Consider the following 14,487-nt stretch of genomic DNA (forward strand, 5'->3'; position numbering starts at 1 on the left):
GAATTACCATCAATTTCCACAAAAACCTATCTGATCCTTCAGCAAGCCATTCTTACCTGGTCAGGCCTATGTGTGACTTCAGGTCCCCAGCAATTTGGCCCAAATGCTGACTGTTCTCTGAAAAAGCCACGCGACCCGCTCAGTTTAAGGACGAGGGAATACTAGCCTCATCAGAGACATTCACATCCCACGAAAGAATTCAAAAACAAATTCTGTCCAGACCCTTGATCATTTTGAATATCCCTGTCAGTTTTCTCTTGCAAGCCTGGTCTATCTAAGTTCCTCATTGCTTGACTATCCTTGTCCATCTATCTTGCATCCCCACTTTGTTCCTCAAGTGTGCTATCCTGAATTAGATATTATACTCCAGTTGAGGGTAAACCATTATAAGGAAAATATTTGTTCCTTGCTTTTTGAATATTACTTCTGTTGGTTAAATGCTAGAATATGGAAGAAAGATCATTCATAATTTGTGATGAAACCTTCACATCACTGACCATCAAGTGTTGGTAACCTGTCTAATGGTTGAGAGATGGCACTTTTTTCTGGGACTTATAGAATCTACTGTTGTTGTTTCAGCATCAGCCTCTCAATATTTCAAACAGTGTCTCTTCCCTTTCCTATTCCTGTTGCAGAGTACATTACAGCGCAAGTGCCATTTCTTCGCTATAGATATGAAGTCCTTGTGACACTGCCAAGAACATTCCTGACATAATTGAGCAAGTTTGGCAAACACCAGTTTTAGTCTGAACCCCCAATGCATGGTGGGCGGCACGGTGGCACAGTGGTTAGCACTGCTGCCTCACAGTGCCAGAAACCCGGGTTCAATTCCCGACTCAGGCGACTGACTGTGTGGAGTTTGCACGTTCTCCCCGTGTCTGCGTGGGTTTCCTCCGGGTGCTCCAGTTTCCTCCCACAGTCCAAAGATGTGCGGGTCAGGTGAATTGGCTGTGCTAAATTGCCCGTAGTGTTAGGTAAAGGGGTAAATGTAGGGGTATGGGTGGGTTGTGCTTCGGCGGGTCGGTGTGGACTTGTTGGGCCGAAGGGCCTGTTTCCACACTGTAAGTAATCTAATCTAATGCATGGTGAGATGTGCTGAACCAGAAGCTAATATATGAGGAAGAAAAGCAATCAAAATAAATGTTCAAGTCATGATTGTTCACCTCCTGAGGGAGGAGGGAGGGGATTTATAAAATCAGGGCAGCCAGTGTGAGATTCCAGTGTCAGGGCAAACTCTACTGGCCGTGACATAGGACTGAAGTACATTTGAGGAACTGACACCCTGATTCAGTGACCAAGTTCACAGTCGGTTACGGTTCACAGTGGCACTGAAGCAGTTCAAAAGCATTCCACGTTCAAGGTACTTAGGGAAGGGAAGTGGCCCTCAAGCTGCAATGTTTGTTGCCTCCTCTCTATCTCTTTATCTCTGTCTCTCTTTCACCGTCTGTGTCCTTCAACCCAATTCACCTATTCCTTTCTAACAGCCTGGAATTTCTGTAGTAATTTCCTGGTTCCGCCAGACTGTTAGCTTTGCACTCGCTGACAATGGGGAAGAAAAACGTAATGGCATCTCAAGCTAACAAAGGTACTTTTGTTCTGCATTGAGGCCACACTGAATGGTTAGAACTCCACCCAAAGCAGCTTACCACATCTCAGGTGTGATTGAGGCATTCGATACAGCAGTAAGACTTCCGGAGGTTAGGTTTGTGGCTGCCTGGAACACTTTGTCTTATGTTGTATGTCTGATGCAATTTCAGAATGGGTACTGTAGGACAGACACTCTGCTAGGGAAGTGATCACCATTAGTTTGCTAGACCCTGGCCCCTCTCAGGTTTCCCATTAGTGCTGCACTGAATTGCGACCAGAGCAGAAATCGTTCAGAGCTAATCAATAATTCAGAAAAAAATTTTTATAGGAAGACTGACTAAGAACCCAGCTGAGGGATTGTAGCAAATCTTTGGATGCTGTGGTGGGCAGCTGGTTGCATTGGGCCAAATCACATCGGGTCAAGTGGGTGGGGCTGGGGCTGATTGGTTCAGGTTCAGTCGAGCTGGTTGGATGAGTCACGTCAAATTGAGTTTGGTCAGGTTGGGTGAGCTGGGTCAAGTTGGGTGAATTGGGTTAGTTTTGGTCAGGTTGGGTGACCTGGGTCAGGTTGGGTGAATTGGGTAAGTTTGGGTAAGGTTGAGTGAGTTGGGTCAGTTGGGGTTGAGTTGGGTTGGGTTGAGTTGAGTTGGGTTGAATGGGGTTGGTTTGGGTTGAGTCAGGTTCCAGTTGAGTTGGGTTCGGTTAGATCAGGTCAGGCCGGGTCGGGTTGGATCAGATCAGTTCTGGTTGGGTTAGATAGGGTCGGGTTAGGTCATGTTGGATGATTGGGTCAGGTCAGGTTGGATTGGATCAGTTGGGTCAGGTTGGATCGGATCAGTTTGGGTCGGGTTGGATCAGGTCAGGTTGGGTAGGATCAGGTTGTGTCGGGTTGGATCAGGTCAGGTCGGGTAGGATCAGGTTGTGTCGGGTTGGATCAGGTCAGGTCGGGTTGGATCAGGTCAGTTTGGGTAGGATCAGGTTGTGTTGGGTTGGATCAGGTCAGGTTGGATGACGTTGGGTCAGGCTGAGTCAATGTGGATCCATTTGAGTGGAGGTGGGATGGATCAGAATGAGGATTGGGTCAGGTCAAGGTGTGGGTTGGGTCCAGCCGAGGTGGCCTGGCTGAGGTGGGGTAGTTGAGCTCGGCTTGTGCCTCCTTGCATCAGACAAGTCCATGGAGAAAGGGGAGGACAATGAGATTCACTGGACTGTTGTTTTGACATAATGAGCTGAGTGATTCCATGTCCATCAGACTGAGAGAATTCCCTGTTCTTTTCCAGCGGTCTCTAACCTGGATGAAGAGAGCAGGTGGACAGTCCACTATAAAGCATCATGGCACCACCAAGAGAACGTGTTCCTCCCGTCGAGCCGGTCACCCTGTGTAGAAGATCTGCACCAGCAAGCCAAGGTCAACCTAAAGACCGTGCTGCGAGGTAAGAGCTGTTTCTCTCCTTTCCTTCCTAAACCTAATTTCATTTCCCCAAAACCCCATTTAGCCCAAATTTCCAAATCCTTACTGAAGTAACCAAACACCAGTTGCAGAAATATGAGGGCATTAACGGGATTAATTGTGCAGTAACAGAGTGAAATGAGGGCAAGGTGAATGTATTATTTCACATCATCCCTTTTTTTTTCGGGAAAGGCTAACTGTGTACAGTGTGAAACAGACCTGCCCACCTGCGGCAAGTCTGACTAATATGGACCACCCTCATCCCCAAACAGTCAAGTCAGGTTGAACGCATTGTGTACCTTTTTGGTCCCCTCACCTGAGAAAGGACATACTTGCCACAAAGTGACTGCAGCAATGACTTGTGGGGTGACGGGATTTTGATGTACGAGGAGACTATGCGGTTTCAAAGATTAAGGGGTGATCTTATTGAAGCGCTCAGAATTCTTACAGGGCACATACAATAGGAATGTTTCCAGTGTTGGGGGATGGGGGTTGTTGCCATGGTTTCTATCCAGGAGAGACACCCTCTGAATATGTTGGGTTAACATGGGGAAAAATCTCAAAGGACAGTGACCCTTTAAAGTTCTTCACCCTGGAGGGCTATGGAGGTTCAGTCATTGAGAATATTCAGTACATTCGTAGATGTAAAAGGTATCAAAGAGATATGGAGGACAGTGCAGGAACATGGTGTTGAGGTAGAAGATTAGCTGGCTTAAGGGACTGAATGCCTGACTCCTTCTATTTCCTACATTCCTCTGTTCCAAAGTCCAAGGTCAGTTTACAGAAAACAATGGGTGAGCAAATGAGCAAAGAAAGGTAGAGAAGGATATGGAGAGAAAGGAGGGTGGTAGGAGGCTCTCATGGAGATGTACACCAGTGTGCAACAATTAGGCTGAAGGTGCTGTCCTGTACAGACTTTGTAATGCTCTGTAATACCATGAATGATTATTTTGAACAATGCTTACAGTGAAATAGCAAACTCTTTGCAATATTGGAAGCAAGATCAACCTCAATGTTGCAGCCCAGAATAATATCGGCAACTGGGAGAGATGAAAAGCCCAAGTGCCAGGTGTGGAGTGAGAGAGGAAGATGAGCTATGGTCTGACATTATTGCCTGGTTAATTTGTTGTGTTTTTTTTTTCTGAGTGTAACTTTACCTTGAGACAGTTGACAGACATGAACTGTCTCCATATTGCCTATTGGATTCAAAACCATCTGAAGTGCTGCAGTGATGTAAGGGGACAGGAGCAGCCTGGGAGGGATTTGTAGCGAAAAGTGTGGCCCACCAGCAAATTCCCCAGGGGTTTGGAGTCTTTGTAGCTCAGCAGGAGGCCACTCAGCCTATCAAATCCATGCCAGCTCTCTGTAGAGCAATCAAGTCAGGCCTATTCACCTCACTTAATTCTTGTCGCCTCTGGATTTTATTTCCCTCAAGTGAAGTCCAGCCTCTGTGTGTGTGTAATATATATGTATAAAACAGGCAGAAAAGCACAATATTTTTTGAAGGTACAAAACTTACAAGTATTGATGATAGACTGACGTGGATGCACAAATGCAGGAAGACAATAAAGTTAGCATGCAGTTGGAACAAGCAATTAGGAAACCTAATGGCATGTCGGGCTTTATTGTAAGAGCAGTGGAAAGGAAAAGGAGCAGGAGTGGCCCATTCGGTCCATTAAGCCTGCTCCACCATTTATTACAGCCATGGCTGGGCTCATCTTGGACTATTCCTCTGCCCACTCCTCAATTCCCTGAGAGACCAAAGATCTGTCTGTCTCAACCTTAAATGTATCCAATGACGGGATGCCACATCTATCTGGGGTAGTGCGTTCCTAAGGTTCACAAGGCTGCTAATGAAGAAACTTCTCCACATCTTAACACCATATAATCAACCCCTTATCCAGGGACACACCACACATCCCATAATATACTTCATCTCAGCAAGAGGCCCAGCAATCATGTCTCTAGCTTACCTCAGAGTTCTCGGGCACACTGATCAGGTCCTGGGGATTTATCCACCTTTAACTGTTTCAAGACACCCAGCACTTCCTCCTTTGTAATCTGGACATTTTGCAAGATGTCACCATCTATTTCCCTACAGTCTATATTTTCCATATCCTTTTCCACAGTAAATACTGATGCAAAATGTTCATTTGGTATCTCCCCCATTTTCTGTGGCTCCACACAAAGGCCGCCTTGCTGATCTTTGAGGGGCCCTATTCTCTCCCTAGTTACCCTTTTGTCCTTAATATATTTGTAACAACCCTTCAGATTCTCCTTAATTGTATTTGCCAAAGCTATCTCATGTCCCTGTTTTGCCCTCCTGATTTTCCTCTTAAGTATACTCCTACTTTCTTTATACTCTTCTAAGGATTCACTCGATCGATCCTGTCTATATCTGACATATGCTTCCTTCTTTTTCTTAACCAAACCCTCAATTTCTTTAGTCATCAAGCATTCCCTATACCTACCAGCCTTCCCTTTCACCCTGATACGAATATGCTTTCTCTGGATTCTTGTTATCTCATTTCGGAAGGCTTCCCATTTCCAGCTGTCCCTTTACCTGCAAACATCTGTCTCCAATCAACTTTTGAAAGTTCTTGCTTAATACCGTCAAAATTGGCATTTCTCCAATTTAAAACTTCAACTTTTAGATCTGGTCTATCCTTTTCCATCACTATTTTAAAACAAATCAATAGTAAGTTTGCAGATGACACCAAAGTTGGAGGTGTAGTGGAAAGCGAAGAGGGTTACCTCAGATTACAACAGGATCTGGACCAGATGGGCCAATGGGTTGAGAAGTGGCAGATGGAGTTTGATTCAGATAAATGCGAGGTGCTGCATTTTGGGAAAGCAAATCTTAGCATGACTTATACACTTAATGGTAATGTCCTAGGAAGTGTTGCTGGACAAAGGGACCTTGGAATGCAGGTTCATAGCCCCTGGAAAGTGGAGTCGCAGGTAGATAGGATAGTGAAGGCAACGTTTGGTATGCTTTCCTTTAATGGTCAGAGTATTGAGTACAGGAGCTGGGAGGTCATGTTGCGGGCTGTACAGGACATTGGTTAGGCCACTGTTGGAATATTGAGTGGAATTCTGGTCTCCTTCCTATCGGAAAGATGTTGTGAAACTTGAAAGGGTTCAGAAAAGATTTACAAGGATGTTGCCAGGGTTGGAGGATCTGAGCTACAGGGAGAGGCTGAACAGGCTGGGACTGTTTTCCCTGGAGCGTCAGAGGCTGAGGGGTGACCTTATAGAGGTTTACAAAATTATGAGGGGCATGGATAGGATAAATAGACAAAGTCGTTTCCCTGGGGTCGGGGAGTCCAGAAATAGAGGGCATAGATTTAGGGTGAGAGGGGAAAGATATAAAAGAGACCTACGGGGCAATGTTTTCACGCAGAGGGTGGTACTTGTATGGAATGAGCTGCCAGAGGAAGTGGTGGAGGCTGGTACAATTGCAACATTTAAAAGGCATTTGGATGGGTATATGAATAGGAAGGGTCTGGAGGGATATGGGCCGGGTGCTGGCAGGTGGGACTAGATTGGGTTGGGATATCTGGTCGGCATGGACGAGTTGGACCGAAGGATCTGTTTCCATGTTGTACATCTCTGTGACTCTAGGACTTAAACAATTAATGGTAGGGCCCCAGGAGTGTTGTGGAACAGAAAGACCTGGGAATTCAGGTACATCATTCTTTGAAATTTGTATCAGAGGTAGAGAGGAGGGTTAGGAAAGCGTTGAGCACACTGGCCTTTGTTGCTCAGACCTTTGAGTCTAGACTCTAACTTCATTGGAGTTGGGGCCATGTTGATGTTGGACAGTATGTTGATGAGGCCTTTTCTGGAATACTTTGTCCAGTTGTGGTCGCCCTGTTATAGGAAGGATATTATTAAACTGGAGAAGGTTCTGAAAAGATTTACCACGACATTGACAGGAATGGAGCGTTTGAGATAAAAGACTAAACTGGATAGGCTGGGACTTTTTCCACTGGAGTGCAGGAGGTTGAGGGGTGACATTTTGAGATTTATAAAATCATGAGGGGCATAGATTGAGTAAATGACAGGTGTCTTTTCCCCAGAGTGGGGGAGTTCAAAACCAGGGGGTGTGTTTTTAAGGTCTGAGAGAAAAGTTTTGAAAAGGGCATGAGGGGCAGTTTTTTTGCACAGAGAGTGGTTTGTGTGTGAAATGAACTGCCAGAGAAGTGGTGGAAGCAAGTAGAGTGACAACGTTTAAAAGAGATTTGGATAAGTACATGAATAGGAAAGGTTTGGAGGGAAATGGGCCAGAGCAGGCAGGTGGGGCTAGTTCAGTTTGGGAACATGATCAGCGTGGACTGGTTGGACCAAAGGGTCAGTTCTGTGCTGTGTGACTCTTTGACTATCTTACACTTACATCCGCCTCTTTCAAGACCCAGGACATCCCTGAGCCAATCAAGAGCTGTTACCCAGGTAGGAAATGCAGCAGCTGACTTGTACACAGCAAGATCCCACAAAACCTGTCAATAATCTATTTTAGTATTTGTGGTTTTAAATATTGACAGATGTTTCTGGAGGACTTCCCTGCTGCTTTTCAAAATGAGCGCCTTGGGATCTTCCATAACACACTGACAGGAGTCTATCGACAGCACCTCCAACCCTGCAGCACTCCCTCAGTACAGCAGCGGGAGTGTGAGCCTGGGCTAGCGGCTGAGGGGCTTGGAGTGAGACTTGAACTGCCTGCGAGGCGAGAGTGCCAACCACTGAGGCGTGTCTAACAGCAGTGGCTTTGACTGAAGATTCCTTCAGTGATGAACAAAAAAGGAGGGGGGAGAGCGAGGGCCATGTGCACCTTTTGGTTTGTAAGGGTGGCTGCTCGCAGCTGCTCAGGGCCAGTTCAGCCTCACGATGCACATTTTGTTTTTGTGTTGATATGTGTGTCGGGTTCTGGGCAAAAGGTCACCGTGAGTCTGTCTGGCTCAATTCTCTGAGCGCAGTGGCCCAGCTGTCACACTGCCACCTCGCTCCCTGAGTCATTTTACTTCTCTTCCCCGGAGTTGGACAAAAGAGCATTCTGCCAACTTCACCATATGCCTGGGTTAAGTCCTGTTCTCCTGCCTCCCCCCACTGTGCAAGAGCTGGGGGGGAGGGGGGGGGATGCGGCTGCGATGGGTAAGGAAAGGCAGCGGCTTCTGAGATGACACAGTCCTGCCTCATGCAGACAGCAGCTGGGTGTGAAATGGCGATTGTAAATTTGGGCGCCGGACTTACTCTCAGACTGGGTCATTAAATATGTTCAGAGTGAGATAAACTAAGGAGTCCAGGGCCCTGATGGAAAGTGGGATTGGCACAACAATTGGATCACCCACGATTCTTGTCAATTAGCAGAACAGGTCTATTCCCACTATTTCTTGTGTTCATGTTCAAAGAGATAAATAAGACTTAAGAAGTGACTTAAAGTGGAAAGCGAAGCAGAGAGGTGTGCCGCGGGGATTCCAAGAGCTCAAGTCCCATACAGCTGTAGGCCCAGCCATCAATGATGGAGCGATTTAAATCAGGAATCCGGAAATAGAGAAGCCCTGGGATCTCAGAGGGTTGTGGGGTTACAGAGGCATGGAGGGTTGATGACGAGGAGTGATTTGAAAACAAGCGAGACGCTTAAAGTCAAGATTTTGTTTAACTGGGAGGCGATGTTGGTCGCGGAGCTGTCTTGGGGTGAGAGGGAAATGGGACTTGTGGTAGTGTAAAGACAGGGCCAGCGAGTATGGATGACCTCCATTTCCAGAGGGTGGAATGTAGCCCAACCTGGAGTGCATTGATTCCAGATGTAACAAAAACTTGGAGATCCTGCCTCCCTCACCCATCCCCACTGCCTTCTGTCCCGCACTGTGAGTCATTTCAGAGTCTGGGACTGGGTGGAAATGGCGTGACATATTGGGAGACCCCATTAGTTTGTGAGGGAGGTAGACCTCGAAAGGGCATTGGAGATGAAAGCGAATCCGAATGTGAGAGGAACTGAGAGAAAGAGAGAAGACTGACAGGATGCTTCAGTGAGTGCGAGCAACAGTGGAACTGGAACTAGAAAAACGATAGAGAGAACAACTGTCACAGATAGAGAAAGTGGCAGAAAGAAGGAGCGAGCTGTGCTAGCACTGACCTGAGAGAGAAGACAGAACAACAGTGATCTCCCCAGTATCCCATAAACCCGGCTAATGGTGGGGGCATGATCTGAAACTGTCAGGTGCATGAGAAACACACTGGTGGCTGGGAGAAGGTGCCTTGTTGCTGCCATAAGATGAAAGTGAGTTTTAAAGCCAATCCGCTATGACTGCTCTTAACCACCAGGATGCCTGGCTGCGTTAGGTATTTCTGCCTTCTTCGAATTGCTAACACCAGTAAAGTTACCATTATCTCGATCCCAAGCATCCAGAATTGGGGGCGGCACGGTGGCTCAGTGGTTAGCGCTGCAGCCTCATGGCGCCAGGGGTCCGGGTTCGATTCCACCCTCGCACGATTATCTGTGTGGAGTTTGCACATTCTCCCCGTGTCTGCGTGGGTTTCCTCCGTGTGCTCTGGTTTCCTCCCACAGTCTAAAGATGTGCAGGTTGGGGTGGATTGGCCGTGGAAAATGCCGAGTTATCAGGTGGGGGTCTGGGTCTGGGTGGGATGCTCTTTGGAAGGTTGGTGTGGATTCGATGCGCTGCTTCCACACTGTAGGGATTCTGTAAATTCTCTTTTTTTCATATTTTGGATTCCAGTTAAATGAGAATTGCAGATGCTTCAGATCTGGATTATTAAGACTTTTGGTACTGGACCCCAGCAAAAGATAGATAAATTGCTGATGATGTTGGAAAACAGTCGTTACCCTGACAGTAAACTGTGTTAGTCATTGCCTGTAATCCTACAGCATAGAGACATAAAAATGAAGCATGCGAACAAGAGCAACCAAACATTGCCTCAAAAGGACATTTCGATTAGTAATTGTAATGGTGGAAATGAGTTACAGTCGTGGAACATGAATTTGGTTTTGGAATACTGTGCTCAAAACGCTAATACTACCCAGTATGTGATTAAGTATGAAATCCTTCATAAATTGATGTGTGCTTGGCTACTTTTCAAACAAATGCAGCAGAGGGCTATTCTGTCACGATATCTTTGGAGCACTGCAGTATAAGCTGCAGCGCAGGGGTGGATGGAATAGACATTGAATTCAGGTGACATTGTAAATCTTGCATGTTATTCTGTCTGCAATGTTCCAAGTGAGTGATGGAGATTCTGTCACGCCCCTGACTTCATGCTTGGAGATCACAGGAGTTGAACCACCCATCTGATAATACTCAGCTTCCACCCTGCGCTAGTTTATAGTCAACACAGCTGGTTCAATGAAAGGATTGCGTTTATGCAGTGCCTTTCACGACCACTGGAAGTCTCATAGCACTTTACAGGCAATTACTGTTGAAATGAAGCTACTGTAGAATGCTTACAAGCATAGTAGGAGACCATTTGGCCCAGCGTGTCTGTGCTGACCCCTGAAGAGACAATTCGCCCATAGACATCGTTTCCTCGTAATCCTGCAAAACTTTCAAGTTAGAAAGTCGTAATATGGGAAATGTGGAGGTTTGCACAGAGGTCCTGGCAAAATGAGGATGGACAGAGAATCTGTTTTTACGGTGATTGATCGAGGCATTGCAGATGAAGTCATGCTATCAAGACAGAAGGAACCTCATTTTAACAGCATCCTTGAGAGTGCAGCTCCCTCAGGGCTGCAGTGGGCTGTCTCCCTTAATTCGTAAGTAGCAGCCCAGGAGTGGGCTTTAACCCAGAATGGTTTGCACACGGGGTGAGAGTTCTACTACCTGAGCCACAGCTGATGAGCAGAGCAGCTGTCTGTTCAATGTCAGTTCTCCACTTTCTCTCCCACTCTCATATCACTTCATTCCATGGCTGCACTGGGTTAATGTTATATTTTGACAAAAATGATCCTCCCCCACCTCCCCTAGGAGCTCACGGTAGACAGAATGCTGTCTCCTCATCTGTACATTAATGCAGTTTGTCCCTAGTAATGCCATCCCAAAGGGATTAATGAGCTTTTAAGCACCTTCTGCCACTCAATAGAAGTCCCAGCAAGCTAAGACCAGAGATGACCCCCAGAAGCATATAGCCCTAAATAAGACAAACACATTGATGTTCATTCATTACTCGGCACTGAAGATCTATTCTGGTGTTTACGCTTCCCACCAGCCTCCTCCCAATCAGTTTATCCTTCTCTCCCTTCCTGCTTGTGTTTATCCAACTTCTCCTTAAATGCATTTGTGTCGACTCTTTGTGGCAGTGTTTTCTATGTTCAGACTCATTCTCAGGCACTACAAAAATAATCACATCAAATGAACTCAAAGCTGTTGGCCTAAATGTGATTGGCAAATAAACTGAATAAATGGCAAGTTGTTGGATTCAGGCATTCAGACCCCTGACCCTCCCTATGTCCCCGAGTCCTGAGCTAGGTATGTTTGAGTAGCGACAGGACCAGCCGTCACGCTGAAATAAAAGCAAAATACTGTTGGCCCTGGAAACCTGAAAGAAACACAGAGAATGTCAAAGAAACTCAACAGGTCTGGCAGCGTCTGTGAAGAGAGGAACAGAAGTTAACCCTTCGAGTCTGGTTCAGAGTTCTGAAGAAGTTGCCCCAGACTCAAAACGTTAACTCTGTTTTTCCTTTCTCTGGCGACCCTGCCAGAAAATACATCCAAGGGAGTTATTTGGGGGGAACTGAGAAATAAGGAAGGGATGACCACCTTATTGGGATTGTATTATAGACCCCCTAATAGTCAGTGAGAGATTGAGCAATAAATTTGTCAGGAGATCTCAGTTATCTGTAAGAATAATAGGGTAGTTATGGTAGGGGATTTTAACTTTCCAAACATAGACTGGGACTGCCATAGTGATAAGGGTTTAGATGAAGAGGAATTTGTTAAGTGTGTACAAGAAAATTTTCTGATTCAGTATGTGGATGTAGCTACTAGAGAAGGTGCAAAACATGACCTACTCTTAGGAAATAAGGCAGGGCAGGTGACTGAGGTGTCAGTGGGGGAGCGTTTTAGGGCCAGCGACCATAATTCTATTAGTTTTAAAATAGTGATGGAAAAGGTTAGATCGGATCTAAAAGTTGAAGTTCCAAATTGGAGGAAGGCCAATTTTGATGGTATTAGGCATGGACTTTCAAAAGCTGATTGGATGGGCAGATGTTCGCAGGTAAAGGGATGACTGGAAAATGGGAAGCCTTCAGAAATGAGGCAACGAGAGTCCAGAGACAGTATATTCCTGTCAGGGTGAAAGGAAAGATTAGTAGGTGTAGGGAAAGCTCGATGACAAAAGAAATTGAGAGTTTGGTTAAGAAAAAGAAGGAAACATATGTCAAGTATAGACAGGAGAGATCGAGTGAATCCTTAGAAGATTATAAAGGAAGTAGGGGAGTATACCTAAGAGGGAAAGCAGGAGGGCAAAAAGGGGTCATGAGACAGATTTGGTAAATAGGATTAAAGAGAATCCAGAGGGAAAGTATAAATACATTTAAGGACAAAAGGGTAACTAGGGAGAGAATAGGGTCCCTCAAAGATCAGCAAAGCGGCCTATGTGTGGAGCCGCAGGCGTTGGAGGACATACTAAACAAGTATTTTGCATCAGTGTTTACTGTGGAGAAGGACATGGAAGATATAAAATGTAGGGATATAGACGGTGACATCTTGATTAATGTCCATATTACAGAGGTGGAAGTGCTGGATGTTTTAAAATGCATAAAAGTGGATAAATCCCCAGGACCTGATCAGGTGAATCCTAGAGCTCTGGAAAGTTCAGGAAGTGATTGCTGGGCCCCTTGCTGAGATATTTCTATCATCGATAGTCACAGATGAGGTGCCAGAAGATTGGAGGTTGGCAAACGTGGTGCCACTATTTAAAGACAAGCCAGGAAACCATAGACCAGTGAGCCTGACATCAGTGGTGGGCAGGTTTTTGGAAGGAATTCTGAGGGACAGGATGTACATGTATTTGGAAAGGCAAGGACTGATCAGGGATAATCAACATGGCTTCTTGCATGGGAAATTATGTCTCACTAACTTGATTGACATTTTTGAAGAAGTGATGAAGAGGATTGATGAGGACAGAGCGGTGGACCTGATCTAAATGTATTTCAGTAAGACGTTCGACAATGTTTTTCGTCATTTATATAAATGATTTGGATGTGAACATAGGAGATATAATTAGTAAGTCTGCAGATGACACCAAAATTGGAGGCGTAGTGGACAGGGAAGGAGGTTACCTCAGATTACAATGGGATCTTGATCAGATGGGCCAATGGGCATTGGTTAGGTCACTTTTGGAATATTATGTGCAAATCTGATCTCCTTCAGAAGGATGTTGTGAAACTTGAAAGGGTTCAGAAAAGATTTACAAGGATGTTGTCAGGGTTGGAGGATTTGAGCTATAGGGAGAGGCTGAATAGGCTGGTGCTGTTTTCCCTGGAGCGTTGGAGGCTGAGAGGTTTACAAAATCATGTGGGGCATGGATAGGGTAAATGGAAAAGGACTTTTCCCTGTGACTGGGGAATCCAGAACTAGAGACCATAGGTTTAGCGTGAGAGGGGGAAAATTTAAAAGGTACTTAAGACAAATTTTTCACGCAGAGGATGCTCTGTGTATGGAAATGAGCTACCAGAGGAAATGGTGGAGGCTAGCACAATTACAACATTTAAAACGCTGGATGGGTGTATGAATAGGAAGGGTTTAGAGACATCTTTGCCAGGTGCTGGCAGGTGGGACTAGATTAGGTTAGGATATTTGATTGGCGTGGACAGGTTGGACCAAAGGGTCTGATTTGGTGCTGTACATCTCTATGACTCTATGACCTGCTGAGTTTCTCCAGCTTTCTCTGTATTGGTTCCAGTTCTCTCACTATCCTGGCTCAGGAGGCCAAATCTGGGATCTTGCAGGAATTCCTGTCTGTACCACCAAGGTAACAAGGAGTATTGGTCTGGGTATGTTCAACACGGAGTCTCAGCTGCCTCGCATCTGTGTTGAAAACTCTGGTATCTGGTATTTCCTGAGTGTCAGTCAGTAGGTCTCTGACTGTCAAACTGTAGTAAAGGTCAAACTGATTTTGATTCTAACAAATGGTACAGTTTATACCTATGCTGCTCTCAGACGTGCCCTCTGTCTTTCTCTCTCTGTCTGCAGATTGCGATAAACTAAGGAAGGATGGTTTTCGCAGTTCCCAGTATTACTCACAGAGTCCAATATTCACCTCGCCATCATCTCATCACTCAGCCAGTTGCCTGGATGAGGAAGAGGATCAGGAGCAAGTGGTAAGACTAATGAAAGATCTTTATCAAGCACTTTGTTGCGACTTTGCACCTTGACCTGCATTTCCTGCACCCAGACTCTAACGAAGAATATCATGTGGTGATATCTTCTTGGGAG

General features: G+C 45.7%; 1 protein-coding gene across 1 annotated transcript in view; it reads left to right on the forward strand.

Annotated features, from left to right (window-relative positions):
* The window catches only part of LOC132819643 (NHS-like protein 1), a 272,138-nt gene that overhangs the window by 230,634 nt on the left and 27,017 nt on the right, over nt 1-14,487 (forward strand). Inside the window, exons 2-3 of the mRNA XM_060831244.1 lie at nt 2,868-3,020; nt 14,245-14,372. Coding sequence (XP_060687227.1) covers nt 2,868-3,020; nt 14,245-14,372 — 281 coding nt within the window. The remainder of the gene's footprint in view (nt 1-2,867; nt 3,021-14,244; nt 14,373-14,487) is intronic.

The sequence above is a fragment of the Hemiscyllium ocellatum genome, chromosome 10, assembly GCF_020745735.1.
Source record: "Hemiscyllium ocellatum isolate sHemOce1 chromosome 10, sHemOce1.pat.X.cur, whole genome shotgun sequence".
Lineage (NCBI taxonomy): Eukaryota > Metazoa > Chordata > Chondrichthyes > Orectolobiformes > Hemiscylliidae > Hemiscyllium > Hemiscyllium ocellatum.